This window comes from Mytilus edulis, chromosome 6 (assembly GCF_963676685.1).
Source record: "Mytilus edulis chromosome 6, xbMytEdul2.2, whole genome shotgun sequence".
Lineage (NCBI taxonomy): Eukaryota > Metazoa > Mollusca > Bivalvia > Mytilida > Mytilidae > Mytilus > Mytilus edulis.
The window spans coordinates 83,447,577-83,473,876 of NC_092349.1; the positions used below are offsets into that span (position 1 = coordinate 83,447,577).

Sequence of the window (26,300 nt, forward strand, 5' to 3'; positions counted from 1 at the left end):
CTTGTTTCAATTCAGAGTTATGGCATATCCAGATTTCACAAATGATTTAATTTTAGATACAAACGAAAGTAATGCATCAATTGGTGCCGTTCTACCACAACTTAATGAGCAAGGATCTGAAGTTGTGATAGATTATGCTAGCCGAGCATTAAGTTAGGTTGAAAAGCGTTACTGTTTTACAAGAGAAGAACTCATAGCAGTTGTTAACTTTGTAAAACATTATAAACACCATCTCTACGGTAGTTAGGACAGACAATTGCTCATTTCAGTTTGAAAATCCAGAGGGTCAATTAGCTTGCTAGTTAAAAGTCCTCAGTGAGTATGAAGTACGAATAGTACATCGTTCAGGTGTGTAACACCGACATGCCGATGCTCTTAGTCGTGTACCCTGTAAACAGTGTCTAAACGTTGGACGTTTTTTGATTACGTAAACATTTTTTTATGTAAAGGAGATCGGTGTCATTGTTTTTTAATTTTTCATACAAAATGAAAGAAAAATTCAGAAATAATTTTATTCAGAGAACTTCAAAAATACTTTAAACGGTAAACACTAGATAAACACAAATCAGTAACAAAACATATAAACATATGCACACTTTACAATCTGAGTTTTATATAAATTGTCGACCGTTAATGTAAAGTAATATTTATGACAGGTTTTTTTTCCAATACAGATCTTGCTTGTAACTTTATAAATAATATAGCAAATAACTTGTGCAAAGAACCACGTCAGTTTTAGTTCTCATCTGAAAAAAAAGAAAAGTATTAGAAACATCAGTTTATATTATTTTTGTTTCTGCATGGAGACTTTATTTTAGAAATTATTCCTGATATTGTGAAATAGATTGATTTTTAATTTTTGGTGTTTTAACCCACTTTTAAGCACCGCATTTAGGCTATTTCTTGGCGGCCAGTTTTTTTTTGGTGGAGGAAGCCGGAGTGCCCGAAGAAAACAACCGAGTTGCGATAGGAAAACTAACAATCCTAGTCAATTAAGATTGGAGTCGAGTCCATCCGTATGTGCGGGGTTCGAACTCACAACCCAGTGTTGACTGGGTAGTGATTACAGTAGTAACTACTTAGACCACTCGGCCACCGAGGCCCCTAGTAAAATAGGAGGAGGCTCGTTGTATAAGATGAATGATGACGTCTAAGTCAGTCTGCTTTAACACTACGTGGATATTAACAATTATTGATTAAAAAACCATAACTTCTCATTGAAGAAGTCATACAGGAATGTATAATTCCCATAGCTAATATCATCGTTTTTTTAAACTTTGAAGGATAGTTGTCTCATTAGAAATTATACCACATCTCCTTTTTGTTACAGCATATACTTGTACTATTAGTTTACTAGTTGTTTACCTTTAGCCTTGGAATCTACCTCCGGAATCTTCATCTGTTAGCAAAAAAAAAAAAATTAAAATTAAAATGAAGATATGTACAACCGATGCAGCATTTCATGACTCTTCTTCATTTATTATTTATTTTTGTCTAATAATTACTACCATCTTCAAGAAGCTATACAATTTCAAAGTCTGACTACCTTATTCCCCCCCCCCTCCCAACATCCTTACGAGTCGGTCAAAATAACAGCAAATCCAGGATTGTCGAATAGGTAATTTCCTGATGTTCAAAATCATTTTTACTACAAAGCAATTTTCAGCATTTTACTAAATCCAGATGAGTGATTAATCTCAATTCAAAATATTGCAAAGGTTATCGCATTCTGGCGAATTTCAGTGCATGCACTGTTTTCAATTTTAAATCTTCATGTTAATACCACTTCATGATTTAATACACTGTTAACATAGAGATATGTCTCGCCTGTTGGCAGAAAATTTGAATTTGATGGACAGAAACTTTGTAACAATTCAAAACAGCTGGACCTTAACAGATTGTTTTTTCTTTCTATTCAAAAATGTTGCCGCACCCTCCTCTGCCACCGTAACTACCGGATACTTATGTCTCGCTTTCCACAACTTTCGTCGCAAGCAAGACAAAAAATCAACAGGTATTGCAAGAAGTTTAGAATTCAACGGAATTATGCATGGAATTCATCTAATTCCGCTTTAACAACCGAAGGATCAAAATCTTTTGCAATAGTAAGCCTCGTATACCACCATCCCCAACGAGTTATGACTAGTTTTAAATGGTCAGTATTGTGGATTGAGTTTGAATATACCGAGTATACTTTTTTAGAGATGCGCTTTCCTTAAATCCGAGGTGATGCTTCTTACCCTGTTACTTTCGTATAATTAGGTAGGATATAAATCTGGCATCATCATCGGATCAACTATGGGATAAAAAAAAGAATATTCGTGTGTAAGAGCCGATTGAATACGTTACTAATATAATTACCTGCGGCCGTGCATCTACTTGAGGTAAAGGTAATGACATAGATCGTTTCTGTCTCAGAACTAAGCCGATCTTCTGTGGTGTTAAATATCCATCAATTTCTGATGCGTCTATTTTCATGTTGACTGCGTTTCGTCGCCATTGTCTATTGAGGGTGTTAGGTCCTGCTTCAGTCCGCTGTCGAGGGGCAGCTCTAGGTCCAGATTCAGATCCCATTTTACGTATAAGTTCGTGTTTATTAGAAAATTCCCAAGGTGTTTCATAAAGCTGGAAAACAATGATATTTATATAGTTATTCCACGGGTGTCATTCGGTTTAACGAGAGAAATGATCGTGAACGAATATATAACGGCGGTCAAGTATTGAGAGACGATCGTGAAAGCTCTGGTAACGGATCGTGAAAGAAATTTCATGTAAATTCTGTTCAGAATCTTTGAAAAAATCGCTTAATTTCCAAAACGCGGAACAAATCCAAACAAAAAAATATGTCTGTCAAAATGGTTTAACTTCCTCATCATAACTGTGAAATAAGATAAAGAAAATATGCAGTACTTTATGAAAAAACACAAAAGGTGCAATGCATGTCTATGAAATTAATTACTAATAACACGCTTTATGTACCTATAATGGTCATATTTTAGTTTATTTTGATATATTTGAAATTTAAACTTTGGTGTATCTGATTGTACAGTAAAGTATGTTCTTCCCTTAAAAGCATTAATTTTTATATTAGAATCTTGAATTTGTTGAATTTCCATCAAACTTGATCGTGAAAGATCAGGCAACGCATTATTTTGATCGTGAAAGATAATGAGTGACCAGACTTAATACTAGTAATCAGAAATCTGTATTTCTTTTACCATTTGATAAACCTGCAACTGGTTGAAGCCTGTAACTATTTTGATAAGGATGAACATTAAAACTATTATTTTTTTTCTATTCAACACTTTACCTTAACTTTACTTTAAAGTAAAAAAAAGCAACAACTAAAAACGTGTCTAGATAAGTGTGAAAGATTCAGCTCTGAGAATCGGTCAAGTGCAATTCAGGCAGACCGACACTATTTAACCAATACTACGGATATGTAACGTTTAAACCAAAATGATATCCATCAAACAAAAAATTACAGCAAAACAGCATCTTTCATGAGTAATTTGAGATTGAACGATAACCAACATTTTGAGCAGCAGTACTTTTTTAAGTTCTTTGTATACAACGCAGATGTGGATTGATTTAACTATATACTACATACTCTAGAATACCAGAGCGCAAATGCAGTAATGTCTCGTCTGCTTTACTTATGATAGTGTATTTGTTGAACGTCTATAATATCAAGGGTTTAACTAGAAGTGTCAACTGCGCTTAAGATTGTCAATGGTTCATAAAAAGAGTTCAAGGTCAGAATACCATGCCATACAGATCTCTACAAATATCCTGTACATCAAATAAATGTGTTCCAATTCTTACAGTGCCTTAGAAACTGACATATGTAAAAGTTATGCTTGGCCAATTAATTCGGAACACAAGGTCAAAAGTATATGAACCCTGACCGACAGCCAAACATAGACATCTTACTATCATGAAATATATCAAATACAATTGAAGTCATCATGGTCATATTTGATACATGCAGACAGACATGTACACCATACACGAAATACCTTGGCGCTATAGCATACAGGTATATATCCAAAAGGCTAAACCACACAAAACGAACATGATGCATGATAATGAGTTAGATGTTATTTGAAAACTTGCAGCAGTCGAAAATGTACACCTTACAATCATAACAACAGACAGTTATCCTAAAGCTTAACGAATCCGCGATACGGACTTGACCACAAACTGAATCTTCATCCGTGAAATGAGGCAAATTCGGGGTCGGGTGAATCCTGTCTGACGGACATGTAGTTTATAGGACCCAATATACAAAATGTGGGTATCCTATAACTCATAAGTGAGTACTTCACATGACAATAAAAAGCTTCATCCTACAATCATCCAACTATTTTACATTTCATTTTCTGAAAATATTAATACTTTGAAATGCTTAATTAAACCTATTGAGGATTTTGCCCTATCTAGCTTCTCTCAATACCAATAACAAATATTAATTATGATATCATTGAAGAATAATTTGAACGTCTTCGTAGCATCAGATCTTTCACGATCCTTTTCACGATCTTCAAAAATGCGGTACGTGATCTTTCACGATCCGAAAAATCAATTTTTGTGTAAATAGTTCTATATTTACCAAGTTTCAGATTATGTTTATACAAAATAACTATGAGAACCATTTGATTAATTCAAATAGAATGCCCTTATTCGAATAAAAGTAGTTTTTCTAGTCGAATTTGTGAAAAAAATCATGTTTGTTTACATTTTTTATGTCATTGAAATGCCGAGAAGCCATCTGTCTTTTGTTGTTTTGTAACAACTATGTACTTTTAAAACTGGATATTCTCACATACCGATCATAATGTTGAACCATTTTGACAGACAGTTATACTTTGTCGTTAATTTGTCTGTGTAATTAATTAAATTAGAATATTTATTGACCTTTCATATGTCTTCTCGATTAAATGTCTTTCCTGCCGTTACTAGAACTTTCACGATCGTCTCTCAATACTTGACCGCTGTTAGATATTCTTTCACGATCATTTCTCTCGTTAAACCGAATGACACCCGTGTATTCAAGACTAAGCAAAACTAAACCAAGCCAATTGTTCTGCTCGGGAAAAATATGCTCTATTCAAAAGAATAAACAGTACCAACTTTACTACACCAAATGCGCATTTCAACGAGAACGGCTCACGCTAATAAGGTACAGTTATTATTCATTCTTATAATGGTTGATTGATCAAGAAGGTTTAGAAACTATAGATTAATTGATCGTTATTAGTTATATTTTCAGAGTGGACTATTCTTAGCATTTTAAGGACAAATAAATAAATTAGACATGTACTGTTAAGTGCACGTGGGTCGACCGTGAAAAAAAGGAATTACGACTGCCTCTGGAGATAGAGGGCATGCTTTATTAGAGCTAGTAGTTTTAAGTTATGGTGGAGCCCCAAAAAGGAAATATTGAAAATCAATGTTGTATTCTACAAAACCGATAAGCTTACATGTTCTGGATCTTCAATGTTGCCTCCTTTGATGTTTACTATCTCATAACCCTAAAATAAAAATTGATTTAGAAGGTAAGAAAAGCATACCAGAAAGGCGGTTTGTGTTGTTTTTGATTTAAAACAATTCTTAATTATAACTCTTTAAGGTTATCTAGAGATCAACTAAATTGATTTCAATGTTGTTTGTATAATCATCGTTTTATATATTTTCGGCCATTGTTTTGTCTGTTTTACAAAAATTTTCAAAAAGTGTAAAAGAGGTATGGCCAATTTCCCGTAAATTCTTTTCATTCGATAAGATGGGTAAATCATGTTTTAAATAGCCCGATAGATGCTAATTATAGTACATTAATATACGTCAAATCATCTATCTTCATACCTTAAACAGGTATTCCTACAAAAAACAAGGTCAAGACTATTGATTTTTTTATTTTTATTTTATCTAATTGTTAATCCTTTATGCACATAAGGTATCGTACCATACCACGTAACTTGGTAAGAAGCATAATAATATCAAAAAAATTCAAATGTTTCTCATTCTAAATATATGCTTATCTGTATTTGTCCTGGTCTTTAAGGTTTTATCGTCTACAAGATAAGAAATTATCATATATACTTAAACCGGACGACAACATCTGACATCAGATGGTCATAGATCGAACACCTTGTGTTACAACCACACAACACATGTAATATGGCCTTTTCTGGCATTTTAACAAATACAACAGCTTCTTGATGTTTTACATACAATCACGATTTGTAGTGTAATTTATTTTGTTCTGTGGTGTTGTTTTATTTTCTGATGACTTATATGTACCGGTGCAGGGACAGTGGAAAAAAATCAGTACTAGTATCTACACAGTTGGTGAATTTGCGACAACATTTCTGTTGACCATGTTGACTGCATTTGTTACATATAATACCATGTTCAAAAAAGGTTTCTAAAAATTGTTTGTGTTGTTTTGAAACTTAAAATTGAGAATGGAAATGGGGAATGTGTCAAAGAGACAACAACCCGACCAAAATAAAAAAACACAACAGCAGAAGGTCACCAACAGGTCTTCAATGTAGCGAGAAATTCCCGCACCCGGAGGCGTCCTTCAGCTGGCCCCTAAACAAATATATACTAGTTCAGTGATAATGAACGCCATACTAATTTCCAAATTGTACACAAGAAACTAAAATTTAAATAATACAAGACTAATAAAGGCCAGAGGCTCCTCACTTGGGACAGGCGCAAAATATGCGGCGGGGTTAAACATGTTTGTGAGATCTCAACCCTCCCCCTATACCTCTAACCAGTGTAGAAAAGTAAAAGCATAACAATACGCACATTAAAATTCTGTTCAAGAGAAGTCCGAGTCTGATGTCAGAAGATGTAACCAAAGAAAATAAACAAAATGACAATAATACATAAATAACAACAGACTACTAGCAGTTAACTGACATGCCAGCTCCAGACTTCAATTAAACTGACTGAAAGATTATGATTTCATCATATGAACATCAGGCACAATCCTTCCCGTAAGGGGTTTAGTATCATACCATCATAACATATATGAGAAGAACATAACCCGTGTCATACCAACAACTGTTTTTAGAATAAATGTGTTTAGTTCCGACGCAAAGACCTTATCAGTGACTCAATATTAACGCCAAAATATGCAATCTTTAATGACTTGACAACAGTATCGTAATTATATCCCTTCTTAATAAGTCTATTCAAAGGTTTTGTAAGTTTATGAGGTGAATACTGACACCTTTGTGCTTTATAAAGAATATTTCCATAAAAAATTGGATGTGAAATACCTGAACGTATAAAAAGTCTGCATGTTGAGCTATATTTACGAATGATGTCTTTATACCGATGATAAAATTTAGTAAATGTTTTGACTAGTTTGTGATATCGAAAACCCTGGTGTAATAATTTTTCAGTAATACATAAATTTCTCTCGTTAAAATCTAAAACATTGTTACATACACGAGCGAATCGTACAAGTTGAGATATATAAACACCGTAAGATGGTGACAATGGAACGTCACCATCTAAAAACGGATAATTAACGATAGGAAATGAAAAATCATCCCTTTTATCATAAATTTTAGTATTCAGCTTTCCGTTAGTGATATAGATATCAAGATCGAGGAAAGGGCAGTGGTCATTGTTAGTATTAGCTTTATTTAAAGTAAGTTCACCAGGATAAATTTCATTAATATACATACTGAAGTCGTCATTATTGAGAGCCAAAATATCATCCAAATATCTAAAAGTATTATTAAATTTGTTTATCAGATGTTGTTTTGATGGGTCTTTGCTTATTTTTGTCATAAATTGTAACTCGTAACAATACAAAAAGAGGTCCGCAATAAGTGGTGCACAGTTAGTCCCCATTGGAATTCCGATAATCTGACGATATACGGAATCCCCAAAGCGAACAAAAATGTTATCTAGTAAAAATTCAAGGGCATATATAGTATCAAAGCATGTCCAATTAACATAGTTTTTTTGTTTATTGCTACTAAAAAATGACCTAAAAGAGTTTGAACATATATATTCACATTCTGATTTTTTGAATGCCCATTTAATTAGGTGTGTGAATTTTTTCTTAATGAGAATGTGAGGCAATGTGGTATACAGGGTAGAAAAATCAAAACTTTGAACAGATTCAAAATCACCAATATAAGCATGCAATTTATCAAGTACTTCCAACGAGTTCTTGACACTCCAAAAGTAATTTATTCCACTATTTTCGAAGGCCTTATTTGAACAATTTATTATAAGGTTTTTAATTGTACCAAGTGTGCTGGTAAGAATAATAGACAATTTAGAAGTTGAACAATGGCTTGAAGACGAAATAAATCTATATTTGTAAGGGTTTTTTATGTAGCTTCGGAAGCCAATACATAGTTGGGACTTTCATTGTATTTGGCTCTGCTTGTAAAGCGGTGGCTAAAAGTTTATGTTTGTTACAGATTTCGTTTTCTGAAAATGGAGTCAGTTGGAATGTTGGTGAATTGGTGATTTCCTTTTTCAGAACCTCAATGTAAAATTTACGTCAAACAATAATAATATTATTAGCAGCTTTATCGGCCGGGACAAAAACAAATTGTATACAATGGCCTTATTTTAAGTTATGTGTATATTACACATGCAACATTTGAGCTTCATTGTTACATAATCAATTCTCGTGTTATTGGTTATGTTCTGGCGTTTACTTCAGTTTAACGGCAGTTGTTCCTTGTAAATATGTAATAAATGTGAACACATGAATAGAACTGGAAGTAAGTCAAGAGTATGTACAGTCATAGGAATGCACACAATAAGCGGAACATTTTTTTTTTCTTTGATAAAATGATATATAGTCAAAATGATCCATAATGACTATGAATTCAGCAAACATCCGAAAAAAATATGATAAAAACATTAATATCTAATATTTCAACACAAAAAATTCAAAACATCTAGGTGAGATTCGAACTCTTTGTTGATAAAATTCTTTCCTTTTACATGTTTTAAATTCTATGCTTTACCGATTGAACCACGGTGTTGCATATAAATATTTTTGGTATTAATCAACTATATATGTACAATTTAGCGATGTTCCACTATTTCATTAAAAAGTAGTTTTGTTATTAAGGACACACTAAACCAACTTCATTTTTGAGGAGAAAAGTTGTATAAATACCAACAACAACAACAACAAAAAAAAAACTTTTTTTTTGGTTGTTATTTTTTTTTGGTTGTTATTTTTTTTTGGTTTGAAATGTCCTTCTTTGGGGATTCCCCTGTTTTTCCAACCAGAAAACACCTTAAATTCTGCATATTTGACTTTCGTCCTTTTTGAGGGTTGAATTAACTATCTTTCATACATATCATGATATCATGATATATAAAAATCGAGATATTGATCAAAAAGCATTTTTTAATTTTTTGTTTTTACAGTAAATGTTATTCTTTTAGAACTTTTTGAAATTGGCCCTTCTGTGAAAAAAATTATGGGGAAATTGGCCCTACCTCTTTGTCAACCGTTTTAAAGTTTGAAAATTATATCGGAACTATATCATAATAAATGGGATAGCGTGGTATAATCTACTTCTCTGTTGATTTAATAAATTAAATGTGCATTCTCTATTCGAAGTCAAAAGAAGTTTTTTTGTGTTAAAATTGTGTTCTTACATCTATGTCTGATTCTGTACTCTCTATCCGCTTCTGAGAGGGAAATCTGAATTCTCTACGAATTGATTTTGGATCCCGAGTCATCAATCTTGGATTTGGACCAACTATTTCAGCACACTCCGACTTTATAAAGAAAGAAGCCCCTGGTAGGGTAGTTATTTCCCACCAATCATCAACCTGTTTGATTAAATAATAGATTTCTCCTTCCGTCATTGAGGCTGCTATTTTTTCGTCAATCATTATCACGTAATTATTCTTCGCCTTGACCTTCACGGATGGAAAGTCTGCATACAAAGTATGATGTCCGTCGTCATGGTCGTATACACTTTCCTGAAAAAAAAAGATTACAAACTTATAGCAAAATAAATTAATATTAGATATTTTCTATATTTTACGGAGGTTTGGCTAGCCACAAAACCAGGTTCAACCCACCATTTTCCCCTCTTAAAATGACCTGTACAAAGTCAGGAAAATGGCAGTTGATATCTTATAGTTCGTTTTTGTGTGTGTTGCAATGTCGTTTGTATTTTGTTGAACTACACCGTTTTTGTCATTTCGTTGTTATCCTCTTATAGTTGATGTGTTTCCCTCGGTTTTAGTTTGTAGCCCGGATTCGTTTTCTCTAAATCGATTTACGACTTTTGAACAGCGGTATACTACTGTTGCCTTTATATACAGTGTTTTTTTTGGTTAAAATTGTACGGAACTGAATAATATATTTTGGCATCATGATAGCAATTTAAATGTAGGATACAACCCTGGGACTACTATCACACAGAAGGAGTGTAAACGTAGTCTCAGATACAACCCTGAGACTACTATCACACAGAAGTGGTGTAAACGTAGTCTCAGATACAACCCTGAGACTACTATCACACAGAAGGAGTGTAAACGTAGTCTCAGATACAACCCTGAGACTACTATCACACAGAAGGAGCGTAAAAGTAGTCTCAGATACAACCCTGAGACTACTATCACACAGAAGTAGTGTAAACGTAGTCTCAGATACAACCCTGAGACTACTATCACACAGAAGTAGTGTAAACGTAGTCTCAGATACAACCCTGAGTAGTGTAAACGTAGTCTCAGATACAACCCCGAGACTACTATCACACAAAAGTAGTGTAAACGTAGTCTCAGATACAACCCTGAGTAGTGTAAACGTAGTCTCAGATACAACCCCGAGACTACTATCACACAGAAGTAGTGTAAACGTAGTCTCAGATACAACCCCGAGACTACTATCCGACAGAAGTAGTGTAAACGTAGTCTCAGATACAACCCTGAGACTACTATCACACAGAAGGAGCGTAAAAGTAGTCTCAGATACAACCCTGAGACTACTCTCACACAGAAGTAGTGTAAACGTAGTCTCAGATACAACCCTGAGACTACTATCACACAGAAGGAGTGTAAACGTAGTCTCAGATACAACCCTGAGACTACTATCACACAGAAGGAGTGTAAAAGTAGTCTCAGATACAACCCTGAGACTACTATCACACAGAAGTAGTGTAAACGTAGTCTCAGATACAACCCTGAGACTACTATCACACAGAAGTGGTGTAAACGTAGTCTCAGATACAACCCTGAATAGTGTAAACGTAGTCTCAGATACAACCCCGAGACTACTATCACACAGAAGTAGTGTAAACGTAGTCTCAGATACAACCCTGAGACTACTATCACTCAGAAGTAGTGTAAACGTAGTCTCAGATACAACCCTGAGACTACTATCACACAGAAGGAGCGTAAAAGTAGTCTCAGATACAACCCTGAGACTACTATCACACAGAAGTAGTGTAAACGTAGTCTCAGATACAACCCTGAGACTACTATCACACAGAAGTGGTGTAAACGTAGTCTCAGATACAACCCTGAATAGTGTAAACGTAGTCTCAGATACAACTCCGAGACTACTATCACACAGAAGTAGTGTAAACGTAGTCTCAGATACAACCCCGAGACTACTATCACACAGAAGTAGTGTAAACGTAGTCTCAGATACAACCCTGAGACTACTATCACACAGAAGTAGTGTAAACGTAGTCTCAGGTACAAACCCGAGACTACTATCACACAGAAGTAGTGCAAACGTAGTCTCAGATACAACCCCGAGACTACTATCACACAGAAGTAGTGTAAACGTAGTCTCAGATACAACCCCGAGACTACTATCACACATAAGTAGTGTAAACGTAGTCTCAGATACAACCCTGAGACTACTAACCGACAGAAGTAGTGTAAGCGTAGTCTCAGATACCCTGTTTACCAGTAAGTAAATCAATAACCATCTCAATCGAAGAGGGGACTTCGTATATGTTCTTTCTAATCTAACCGGTCGTACTCAAATTTAATTTAAATCAAAGCACTGTGAGCGCTGTGGGTAGTTATCGAAAAAAAAGTAACGATGCAAATTGCGAAAAACTTGAAATGTTATTTATCACCGATTGTTATATGAATCAATGGTTAATTATAGTGCAATCTGCATATATACAATAGATACATAATATTTCTCAGTATCAACATCTTTCTGTACTGTGCTCTTTCCATTTTCTTCATCTACTATACCAGTTGTTTTCAGAGGTTGTTTTCAAGATTTTGAATAACTTTAAAATGTATATATTTTTTTAAAGATTCAATGCATGTGAGGTTGTATGTATAAAGATATAAGTTATTCAATTAGATAGAGATTGGTTGTGCATATGTTAGTCGTGTTCAGCCTTTAAAAGGTAAAGAATATCAACATTAAAACATTATTATATTATTTCTTCATAGAAAATAAATTAAGATTACAGCCTTTGATGGCTGAACATACTTTTTTTACTGGAATATTGCGATATTTCAAGATTTCATCTTAGATGGGAATAATAATAATTTCAATAGTATAAAAAAAAATGTAAAGTGGAAACACATATGGGTTTCAAGAGTTGACGGGTTATTTTGGGATTTGACTCGCAAATGAAGTTTAACTGTCGAAAGCGTAGTGGAGCCAGTATAACGGATATTTGCGACTGTCTAATCCAAAATTGACGTTTGCAAATCTTCAATTATAGTACTGCTATCCCTATTGTAATGCAATACTCCTAAACTGCATTACTATCACACAGAAGTGGTGTAAACGTAGTCTCAGATACAACCCTGAGTAGTGTAAACGTAGTCTCAGATACAACCCCGAGACTACTATCACACAGAAGTAGTGTAAACGTAGTCTCAGATACAACCCCGAGACTACTATCACACAGAAGTAGTGTAAACGTAGTCTCAGATACAACCCTGAGACTACTATCACACAGAAGTAGTGTAAACGTAGTCTCAGATACAACCCTGAGACTACTATCACACAGAAGGAGCGTAAAAGTAGTCTCAGATACAACCCTGAGACTACTCTCACACAGAAGTAGTGTAAACGTAGTCTCAGATACAACCCTGAGACTACTATCACACAGAAGGAGTGTAAACGTAGTCTCAGATACAACCCTGAGACTACTATCACACAGAAGGAGCGTAAAAGTAGTCTCAGATACAACCCTGAGACTACTATCACACAGAAGTAGTGTAAACGTAGTCTCAGATACAACCCTGAGACTACTATCACACAGAAGTGGTGTAAACGTAGTCTCAGATACAACCCTGAGTAGTGTAAACGTAGTCTCAGATACAACTCCGAGACTACTATCACACAGAAGTAGTGTAAACGTAGTCTCAGATACAACCCCGAGACTACTATCACACAGAAGTAGTGTAAACGTAGTCTCAGATACAACCCTGAGACTACTATCACACAGAAGTAGTGTAAACGTAGTCTCATGTACAAACCCGAGACTACTATCACACAGAAGTAGTGTAAACGTAGTCTCAGATACAACCCCGAGACTACTATCACACAGAAGTAGTGTAAACGTAGTCTCAGATACAACCCCGAGACTACTATCACACATAAGTAGTGTAAACGTAGTCTCAGATACAACCATGAGACTACTATCCGACAGAAGTAGTGTAAGCGTAGTCTCAGATACAACCCTGAGACAAGTATCACACAGAAGTAGTGTAAACGTAGTCTCAGATACAACTGAAAATCTTAAATAATGTAGCTGTAGAGAACTCGAAAAATCAAAGTTTACCAGTAAGTAAAACAATAACCATCTCAATCGAAGAGGGGACTTCGTATATGTTCTTTCTAACCTAACCGGTCGTACTCAAATGTAATTTAAATCAAAGCACTGTGAGCGCTGTGGGTAGTTATCGAAAAAACAAGTAACGATGCAAATTGCGAAAAACTTGAAATGTTATTTATCACCGATTGTTATATGAATCAATGGTTAATTATAGTGCAATCTGCATATATACAATAGATACATAATATTTCTCAGTATCAACATCTTTCTGTACTGTGCTCTTTCCATTTTCTTCATCTACTATACCAGTTGTTTTCAGAGGTTGTTTTCAAGATTTTGAATAACTTTAAAATGTATATATTTTTTTAAAGATTCAATGCATGTGAGGTTGTATGTATAAAGATATAAGTTATTCAATTAGATAGAGATTGGTTGTGCATATGTTAGTCGTGTTCAGCCTTTAAAAGGTAAAGAATATCAACATTAAAACATTATTATATTATTTCTTCATAGAAAATAAATTAAGATTACAGCCTTTGATGGCTGAACATACTTTTTTTACTGGAATATTGCGATATTTCAAGATTTCATCTTAGTTGGGAATAATAATAATTTCAATAGGTTAAAAAAAAAAAATGTAAAGTGGAAACACATATGGGTTTCAAGAGTTGACGGGTTATTTTGGGATTTGACTCGCAAATGAAGTTTAACTGTCGAAAGCGTAGTGGAGCCAGTATAACGGATATTTGCGACTGTCTAATCCAAAATTGACGTTTGAAAATCTTCAATTATAGTACTGCTATCCCTATTGTAATGCAATACTCCTAAACTGTTAATAATTAAACATTTCAAATATCTCGTAAACATCGACTGGAATTGCGCAAAATTGTTGACAATGACTCCGACCGTCAACCGTGGAATTGACGACAAACGTTAAGTATTTACAAAAAAAGTTGCTTTTACATATCTAATTGCACTAGAAATCTCATAACTATTACCTTGAAAGTCGGGGTCAAAAATGCAGAATCTGACTGACCTTTTCCTCTTGCCCATAAAGAGTCTGTATTTACTGAAATACGAAGATTTACTTTTGTACCAGTGGTTAATATAATGTTCAAAGAGATAATTTTCTATGTATATAGTAAACCATTGATGATTATATGAATTCGCGAATATTGATAATATATATAACTTGAACTCTACATTTTAACGGTGTCAATATAAAATTTCAAATTAAATAAGTTAAAAGACTGTTTATTTTATAATGTTGTCTCTTATTTTAAATAAAGCGAAATTGTGTTTTCCCCAGTTAGCTGTTTGGTGTTCTTTAGACATAAAAGATAATAAATTAAAATTAACACACTTGGCATAGACCAGTAATATTTCTTGATGTACATAGCTCCAAGTTCCTTTTATTTTGGACGTAATAAGATAAAATGGACTTCTTCTGCAATACTATGACGGCTAATTGTAAATACATTGACACATACTCATATCTTTGACTAATATTTGAAGTGTGATTTGACTGAAATTGAGTTTATTTGTAACTGAAATAATTTTTATACAATGCACCATCACCAGTCTACCAAATTGATCGAACTTTGCCGTGGAATTTGTCCACTTTGAATAAAACGAAGAAGAGAAGAGAACTGCCTGTCTCAAAGTCAATATTTGGCTTGGTGAAATCAGTGTTACAAACACTATTGCGTCTTATCATCACGGTATGGGTCGAAGTCAAGTGTACGGGCTTGAGGACCTTGCAAGGTACGTCTCGAATATAGTTATCCTATCACTCATAATAAAGGAGCTACATGTACCATTGTCCTGCATTTTTTTAACTGTAATTTTTGTCCTGCCTTTTCATTTTTCACTCTTTTCGGTACTGTCTTTATTTTATTAGTTTACCTTTAACTGTCATCCTGCATTTTTTTTTTATTATAAATCCTACCCTTTTTTTAATATTTCATCCTACCCCTAAAAATCCCCAAGGGAGAAATTAAGAATACTAACAATCTTAACTATTTTCTCAAGTAATAAGCTCAGCGTCAATGACAGAAGACTAATTTCAATATCTAGTACATGTGTATACGGATACCTTGCAATGTCTACATGTACATGTTTGTCAGAAAAGGTTTACTTGACCTTGACCTCATTTCATCGACATGTGACAGACGGAACTTTCACAACATTAAGCATTCATATACAAAGTATGAAGGGTCCAGGTCTTTTACCGTCTGAAATATAAAGATTTAAGAAGTTTTTTAAAGCCGCTACCGCCGTATATCTATCCATATGTCGAGCTTTCTGCGACAGAAGTCGCAGGCTACCAAAAAAATGATAAAGTTAGTATTGATTTGAAAAAAAATAATTTCTGAATCATTTGTCTGTATGTACCAGCGCTTAAAAGAGGGACGAAAGATACTAGAGGGACAGTCAAACTCACAAATTGAAAATAAACTGGACAATGCCATGGCTAAAAATGTAAAAGACAAACCAACAAACAATAGTAATGATACTTGTTATTTTGTATTTAGCGTTCATTATATAACGATTACATTACACAGTCAGCGTTCATTATATAACGATTACATTACACAGTCAGTGTTCATTATATTATGATTACATAACACACAGTCAGCGTTCATTATATAACGATTACATTACACACAGTCAGCGTTCATTATATATGATTACATTACACACAGTCAGCGTTCATTATATAAAGATAACATTACACACAGTCAGCGTTCATTATATAATGATTACATTTAATTTACACAGTCAGCGGTCACTATATAACGATTACATTACACAGTCAGCGTTCATTATTTAGACAATATACGTATAGTGTCTTGAAATATGAAATTTATTTGTATGAGGCTTAGGAACGGGGGAAATGCGAGGTTCTACCGAGCATTTCCCCTGTTTCGTGCCGAATACAAATAAATTTCATATTTCAAGACACTATACGTATATTGTTTTTACACTGAAATCGATAAAAAATAAAAAAAATAAAAAAAAATATGTAAAAAACATTGTTAAAAAAAAAGTGTTTGGAATTTCCCTCTTGGGGTACCATTTTGGGGTATTTCCCTAGGAGCGTAGTCCAGGCGGTTAAACATTGACATTTTAAGGATTTAGAAAGGGTAAATGAACTTAATTTATATGGGGACGGAGTCCCCAATTACGGTAGAAAAATAAAAAAAAAAAAAAATCGGGAAAATTTCCCGAATTTTTCATTGTACTAATGAACTCAAAATCGTTAACTTTTTTTTATGTCATGTTTTGAAATCCCGGACCTGCGCAGAAATCTACAATGTACTTCCTTTTTCCGGTCTCGTTTGTATGAATCTTTGAGTAAAATATATATGTATCAGTCTAGTATAAATAGGAAGGAACGCAATACCAATTTCATATTTTAAAATAATTCCTTGATATGAAAAAACGTTACCTGATGATAGCGTTTCTTTGTTTACATTGTATATGACGTCATAACTTAAATAACGTCACAACTAAAATCCCTAACAACAGAACCAAAATCGGAAACGTTACGGTATTTCCGTTTCTTTTTTTTAACAAATATTTAAGTTACAAAAAAATAATTCATACAAACTTCGTCCCCATTTACAGGTAATGCCTGCCTCATATTAACATTTAATAAACATGGTATATAAATTACCAATTTGAAGACATAAGTTTAAATTCATAAAAGTTTGACCATTGTTACTACACGTTGTCATGGTTGTGACGTGACGTTGTTGATGAAATACAGTAGTTCCGGTAAGTAGGCGGGGCTTATAGGTTAGTTGAGGTCATTGACGTATAAAGCTAACGTTTATACGTATAGCTTTATCTGTATAGTAAAATAGCTGATTGCAGTATAAATAATGATAACATTACACAGTCAGCGTTCATTATATAACGATTACATTATACACAGTCAGCGTTCATTATATATAACGATTACATTACACACAGTCAGCGTTCATTATATAACGATTACATTACACGCAGTCAGCGTTCATTATATAACGATTACATTACACACAGTCAGCGTTCATTATATAATGATTACATTACACACAGTCAGCGTTCATTATATAATGATTACATTACACACAGTCAGCTATATAATGATTACATTACACACATGTACAGTCAGCGTTCATTATATAACGATTACATTACACAGTCAGCGTTCATTATATAACGATTACATTACACACAGTCAGCGTTCATTATATAACGATTACATAACACACAGTCAGCGTTCATTATATAACGATTTCATTACACACAGTCAGCGTTCATTATATATGATTATATTACACACAGTCAGCGTTCATTATATAACGATAACATTACACACAGTCAGCGTTCATTATTATAGTATTAATGAATGGGTGTTTTTATAATGGCCCTGTTATATGTCCAAGGTCTGTTATAATGGTCGAGGAAGTCTGTAATGGCCCGAGTCAACGCCGAGGGCCATTACAGACATCGGAGGCCATTATTACTGACCGAGGACATATAACAGAGCCATTATAAAAACACCCATTTCTTAATACATTTATTAACCAACTGAATAAAAGTGTATGTGTTAATATATCAAATATCCAAGATATTAAGTTGACAGAAGTTATGTGTTGAAAAACAGGAGGAACAGTGATCCCTATATATGGTTCTTTAATGTTGGTTGCTGGTTACTAAATAAAATAAAATACAATAGAGTATTATACTCTTTACAACTTAATTTTATAAACTTTATTAAAAACCCTAACTGAGCTTTATACAGACAAACCGGGCATTAATACAGGGCCATTACAGAAAAACAGGGCCATTACAGAAAAAACAGGGCCATTACAGAAAAACAGGGCCATTACAGAAAAAAACAGGGCCATTACAGAAAAACAGGGCCATTACAGAAAATATGGTTATTTTTAATAACCAGTCATTTTTGGTAATAATGTACTAAGTTGGTTAATAAATAATGATTACATTTAATTTACACAGTCAGCGGTCATTATATAACGATTACATTACACAGTCAGCGTTCATTATATAATGATAACATTACACAGTCAGCGTTCATTATATAACGATTACATTATACACAGTCAGCGTTCATTATATATAACGATTACATTACACACAGTCAGCGTTCATTATATAACGATTACATTACACACAGTCAGCGTTCATTATATAACGATTACATTACACACAGTCAGCGTTCATTATATAATGATTACATTACACACAGTCAGCGTTCATTATATAATGATTACATTACACACAGTCAGCTATATAATGATTACATTACACAGTCAGCGTTCATTATATAACGTATACATTACACAGTCAGCGTTCATTATATAACGATTACATTACACACAGTCAGCGTTCATTATATAACGATTACATAACACACAGTCAGCGTTCATTATATAATGATTACATAACACACAGTCAGCGTTCATTATATATGATTACATTACACACAGTCAGCGTTCATTATATAACGATTACATTACACACAGTCAGCGTTCATTATATATGATTACATTACACACAGTCAGTGTTCATTATATAACGATAACATTACACACAGTCAGCGTTCATTATATATGATTACATTACACACAGTCAGTGATCATTATATAATGATTACATTACACACAGTCAGCGTTAATTACTGTAGGTAAATCATCAAATCATTCATTCCTTTTCCGTGAGGTCCACAATTTACCAACAAGACTTCGTAAGGACTAATAAAATATAATTAGTTATCAAGGGTACCAGGATTATAATTTAGTAAGCCAAACAAGTACAAAGTTGAAGAGCATTGAGGATCCAAAATTCCAAAAAGTTGTGCCAAATACGGCTAAAGTAATCTATGCCTGGGATAAGAAGATAATCTATTCCTGATATAAGGCGCACGGCTGTACATTGTTGTTGTCGAGCCTGAAACTTTTGTTGCAGAAAGCTTTTGTTGCAGAAAGCTCGACATAGGGATAGGGACGTCATCGTCGTCGTCGTCGTCGTCGTCGTCGTCGGCGGCGGCGTTAGCTTACTTCTTAAAAGCTTTATATTTTGGAAGGTGGAAGACCTGGATGCTTCATACTTAGTATATAGATGCCTCATGTTACGAAGTTTCCGTCAGTCACATGTCCAATGTCCTTGACCTCATTTTCATGGTTCAGTGACTACTTGAAAAAAAAGTTAAGAATTTTTGTAATGTTAAATTCTCTCTAATTTTAAGTAATCTGATAACTATATTTGGTATGTGCGTACCTTGCAAGGTCCTCATGCCCGTCAGACAAATTCACTTGAACTCGACCTCATTTCATGGATCAATGAACAAGGTTAAGTTTTGATGGTCAAGTCCATATCTCAGATACTATAAGCAATAGGTCTAGTATATTCAGTGTATGGAATGACTGTACGGTGTATATGTCCAACTGGCAGGTATCATCTGACCTTGACCTCATTTTCATGGTCCAGTGGTTATAGTTAAGTTTTTGAGTTTTGGTCTGATTATACTATATGCAATAGGTCTACTATATTTGGTGTATGGAATGATTGTAAGATGTACATGTCTAGATGACAGGTGTCATCTGACCTTGACCTCCTTTTCATGGTTCAGTAGTCAAAATTAAGTTTTTGAGTTTTGGTCTTTGTTTTAGTACTATATGCAATAGGTCAACTATATTTGGTGTATGGAAATATTTTATGATCTATATGTCAGTCGTGCAGGTTTTATTTGACCTTGACCTCATTTTCAGCGTTAAGTTTTGTATTTTGGTCTGTTTTTCTTAAACTATAAGCAATAGGTAAACTATATTTGTTGTATGGAAGAATTATTTGCTGTACATACCTGCCTGGCATGGTTCATCTGACCTTGACCTCATTCTCGTGGTTCATTTGTCAATGTTAGGTTTTCTTGGTTAATGTTAAGTTTATTTGACAGTTATAAGAAACCTTTATAATTAGGACTATCAACATAATATCAATTAGTAAAGAAGGCGAGACATTTCAGCGTGTGCACTCTTGTTTTATGTTAATTATGATGCAGGCGACTAGGATTTTTATTTAGGACTGAACACTTACCTGTTTTGTTTGCATTATTACCACTACTAGTATCTAAACCTTCATTTTCTTCAGTTATCACAAACAGTGGGCTCTTTAACTCGTTTATACCAGATGGCAGCTTTACCTTCTCCATGTCAAATTCTAGGAAACAATTAAAAGTTGCTAAAGATTTAGAGTTAAATATAGGACAAGAAAAAGAACAAGTCAGGAAATTCTTGCAGATAAAACAATTTAAGACAAGAACATATTAACAGCTTCTGGCAAATGAAACATATTTAATAGGACGATAACATACCTATGGCTTCTGAATACATTCCTCTAACTCCATGCAGAGAAGTTTTTGGTATTACTCATAACCACCATGTGATTGGACCAAGGGTGAATAAACTATGGCAGCCGAAAGCGGCAAAGTTGCATTTTTCGTTATTTCTTATTGTATATTTAAAGTGAAAACGCGAAACAGTTTTAGTTTAATATTTCTCGACTTTTCTTTGCGTTTTCACGATTCGCATTTGCATCCTTTCCGTTTACAGCACTAAATCGCAAAATTGGCCGCATACAGTCACCATTATATACACCAACATCTAATTAGATGTGATAGAAATAAGAACCTCCCATATTGAGGTAGCAAGAAGCAACAGATCAATTAAAATAAAATCATTTTTACGCATTTTTGACATAATATACCTTGTACGTACATCACTAGACGGACCAACTTAATGTAATGACTGTGTACCTTGTCATATATCAAATAGGTTTACCTTTATATTCCCGCGTATTTGGCAAACCAGCAGACATGTCCTCTAACCTCTGTAGTATATATTCTAAAAAATAATAATAAAAATCCATCTTCGCTGGCCCAGGGTTGCGAGAGAAGGGGGACTGGATCGCAAACATGAGCTAGCAAAGATGATGAAAAGTATGATGCTTTATAAATAAAGAGTAGAGCAACTAATAAAAGAACTGCTTTACTGTTTCAAAGTTCAAATTTTCCGACATAGTAAAGAAAATGAACTCAAACACTATGTTAACAGTCGATCCCGATCATAATATCTTCTTCAAAAGATTTGAAAAAAAAATCTCAAAGCACCAAATGTATACATGTATGTATATACCGACTTAACTTAAATCACTAATGAAAATGCAACTGTGAGAGGTGATGTAAATTTAGAAAATGTTCTGTGTGAAGTACGGGATGTTAATATTTACAAGACAGAAAAAGAACGCCAATGAAAAAAGAGAAAAAAACAATGGAAAAAAGTCCACGAACGTGTCTGGTTTTTATTTTTGATGTCAATTTCCTGTTGATGTTTTTCAAGGACTGGTAGAAGCCGTGACAAGACTCTGTCGGTAATGTCTTGGGCGTCACTCTCGTCATTATTATTTATTTCACACCCAAACTTCTCATCCGACGATGTTGTCCAGTACTGAGTTTCTCTACATTTCAGTTTGAGAGAAATGTCCGCATACAACGTTCCATCCTGGAAAAAATTACGATATTTAAAAATTAAAAATTAAAAAATAAGTAGTTAAAACCATGAATTTTCGACCGTTAAAAATAAAATCATCGATTGACGGTTGCAACTCGCCAAATACAGAACTGCAAACAATTATGAAATATGCACAAGATGAGTTTCATTTAACATGTTATGACATATATTGTCTGAACTACAAGTTAAAGAAGGCGTTTGTGGACATAGTATAGAGGGATGTTGTAAGAGCGACTTCGGAATAGTTATTCCTGTAAAAGAATTCACACGATTTTTCCAATTAACTGTTGACACAGAGACATGTTTCGCTTGTATGTATTTTTTTGCAAAATTGATGACTATCTTGAACACATCTATCTTGAGATTTAGGATACAATGAGTACAGATAAGACTGACTCATATATTAACTTACATCTAGATATTGACAAACGGTTGAAAACAAAACAATTTTCGACAAAAGAGATGATTTCAGCTTCTTAATTGCAAATTTTCCATTTCTATATTGCAACATACATGTAGCGCCTGTACACGGAGTATATATCACACAGTTGATACGACATTCAATGGCTTGTATGTCCTATCATAATTACCTTAATAGTGGTTGTTGCTCACAAGGAAGCTATAAAGTTCTTAGAAATCTTATACTTAACTAATATGTACAGTACTATGCATACGTTTTAAAATTAAAAGGAGACTGAGGGGACGTGGCTCCATAATATGCATGCAATTTAGAAGTACAAATACTTTCAAATATGCATTAACGAATGGACACACGAATTTATCTAATTTTGTCATGCAAGAGTCAAATTAACCTGCTCTGTTGGTATAGTAATCAACCGGCAAACAGAATATGCTAATCGATCATATCTTACTTGCAAATGAAACTCCTTCTCCATCAACTGCCAGGAGTCCTCCACTATATCCCACTGAGGCAGCATAGTTTTTACAACTTTTATGTATTTCTCCATTATCTGTTCTTGCCCTTTACTGTACTTTCTTGTAATATTGAGGAAGATTTCTTCACTTTTTTTCCAAATTTCTTGAAATGTTTCCTCGGTTATTGCCATAGATGAAAATTGTTTTCGTTGCTCATACAGTTGACCTATCCATTCACGTTCCTCGGTGTCAAGTTCAGCGGTAAGTATTAAGTTGTGGAGCATAGAAACAGTCAGTTCATCTGGTGTAATTTTCTTAACTGTAAGTAAATCTGACGTCACATCTAACAAATTTGTGTCTTTTTTCACAGACTTGTCAACTTTAAAGAAACATTCAAGTAGTTCTCGTTGCAATTTCAAACAAGAGTTTTCAGCTTTTGACTCCGAACATATATTACATTTCGATTTTTGTAATTGTTGAAGGAGTTTGTCTCTGTTTTTACTGATATATTTTGAAATGTTTTCATCTGTTAGTTCGTTGTTTAAATATTTATTGGCGAAGAAAGGAAGGAGAGTATCTTTACACACATCGTAAAGGAGAAACAACAACTTAAATATTCTCTCTTCTTCACTGCTTCTCATCTTAACACCGTAAACAGCTGAAATAAAAACACGCGTCACACATCATATATATAGATAGTAACTGTTGACAAGAACATAAGAAATAAAAAAAAAACCCAACATTTTCTATCAAAATACTATTGTTTCCATTCTCATTAGCGATTGGGAGAATCTAATACTATAGTATTAATGAATGGGTATTTTATAATGGCCCTGTTATATGTCCAAGGTCTATAATAATGGTCGAGGAAGTCTGTAATGGCCCGAGGCAACGCCGAGGGTCATTACAGACATCCGAGGCCATTATTCCTGACCAAGGACATATAACAGGGCCATTATAAAAACACCCATTTCTTAATACATTTATTAACCAACTGAAAAAAGTGTACGCGTTGCTGCTAACTTGATGTACTCTCTTACTCTTTTAATGACAGTTTAGTTTGAAAAAAAATTTGTACTTCACCATGATCAAGCTTTAAATATACCAAATATCCAAGATATTAAAAGTTGAAAGAAGTTATATGTTGAAAACAGGATGAACAGTGATCCCTTTATATGGTTCTTTAATGTTTGTTGCTGGTTACTAAATTAAATAAAATACAAAAAAGGTTTATACTCTTTACAGCTTAATTTTATTAACTTTATTAAAAACCGTAACTGGGCTTAATACAGACAAGCTGGGCATTAATACAGGGCCATTACAGAAAAACAGGGCCATTACAGAAAATATGTTATTTTTAATAACCAGTCATTTTTGGCAATAATGTACTTACTTGGTTAATAAATTTCCATAAAAGACAATCGTAACAATTATAATACATAATGAGCTAGAGGATACCAAGGGAGCAATCAAAAATAACAATGGAAATCATAGCCCTAACAAAAGACCACAAAACGGCGAAATATATGTACTCAATCCTTGTAGCAACCAGGAGTACACACGCTCAATTGTCTCGTCTCCTATTGAAAAAAAATCATAATTGAAGAACGATAATGAGTTAAAGGTCAACTAAAAAAAAACATGAACAAATCAACAATGTTAAATGATCAAAGAAAATGTGTGTGAAGGGCAGATGAACCCTGGAAGATAGACATGCGTACCTTACAATCATTCCATACACCAAATATAGTGGCAGTTTTGCTTATAGTCTCGTAGTAAAAGAGCAAGACCCAAAATCTAAACACTATTCAACTAATAATGAAAGAAAGCTTAAGGTCAGTTGAAACCTGCCAGTCTGACATGTATACCTTAAAATCCTTCCATACACCAGATAGTTGACATATTGATTATAGGATCTTATAGAATCTAGGATCTTATAGAAGTCTTTCAAACGATTCTTATATACACTACGTTTATATACACTATTGATTATGTTTATTGTCAATGATTGACAGATGTTCCATCTATACTTCGAATTGCATGATATGTAAGAACCTTAATAGCCAGTCATGATTGATGTAAGGCTAGTTGTCACTTTAAAGTATGTAGATTGCTTGGTCACCGCGATGTTCCCAGTATCCGGGTACTTTCGTGCATTGAAGTGTCGTGATAACAATGATCTTATCTATGCCGAAACGATAACGAAATGTCAACAGACTTTAAAACAAGGTGTATTTTAGTTTGACAGCAACGTCGGTTAGAAGGATAAATAGATTGATTGTTGGTTTGCTTAACGTCCAGTGGCAAATATTTCTTTCATATTCAAGACGATAGTGGGATAAAACAACATTCTTTTAAATTCACCATAATAGGGATAACCGTTACAAAGTTTGAAAAGAGAGAGGCAAATACACACCTCTTATGATATGAACCGCATGTCAGAACACACATAAGGTCATATATAAGTTGTGCGTTCTTAAATAAAATAGACTTTATAATGAAATATAAAATATGGCACATTATATCATCTGACTTAATGCCTACCTTATCACCTCCGTTAGCAAATAGAGTCTTTATCCCCTTCTATTGTTAAATAAAACAGACTTTATAATGAAATATAAAATATGGCACATTATATCATCTGACTTAATGCGTACCTTATCACCTCCGTTAGCAAATAAAGTGTTTATCCCCTTCTATTGATAAACACCGTAATATTGGTCTACTTTTTCCTATACTTTGTCTTCTTTCTTGCTATATACACTGATTTGTTTACATCCAAAAAAACAACAACTCTTGAAATTAAAGTGTAAATGAGTAGATCTCATCACGGGGTCACATTAGCAATCACGGGAAATATGGTAATTTAACCGGTTCATATCATATTGAAGAGTCAAACAAATCGCGAAACAATTTGAAATTATACTGGCTTTCTCAATTGGACAATTGTAAGTGAAATCAAAATGATTTTAAGGAAAAAAATGTTTATTAGTGCCTTGTTGTAAGCACGAAAACAGTATTGTTAACGATCCCCAACTTTCATGTAGAATCAGTAACCGGT

At 33.9% G+C, this 26,300-nt stretch overlaps 1 protein-coding gene across 2 annotated transcripts; it reads right to left on the reverse strand.

Annotated features, from left to right (window-relative positions):
- Positions 1–498: 498 nt before the first annotated feature.
- On the reverse strand, positions 499–26,038 carry LOC139528687 (uncharacterized). 2 transcript variants are annotated; one of them, XM_071324807.1, is made up of 11 exons: positions 25,897–26,038; positions 23,236–23,897; positions 22,144–22,354; positions 21,635–21,697; positions 20,892–21,014; positions 14,780–14,850; positions 9,664–9,993; positions 5,484–5,534; positions 2,362–2,625; positions 1,366–1,399; positions 499–746 (listed from the first exon to the last, which is right to left on the reverse strand). In XM_071324807.1, exons 2-11 carry the CDS (start codon positions 23,878–23,880, stop codon positions 736–738), a joined length of 1,803 nt encoding a protein of 600 aa, XP_071180908.1. In that variant the 5' UTR covers positions 23,881–23,897; positions 25,897–26,038; the 3' UTR covers positions 499–735. The 2 variants fall into 2 exon arrangements, with proteins under 2 accessions (XP_071180908.1, XP_071180909.1); XM_071324808.1 differs by lacking the exon at positions 25,897–26,038 and adding an exon at positions 25,784–25,842.
- Between the last annotated feature and the right edge of the window lie 262 nt (positions 26,039–26,300).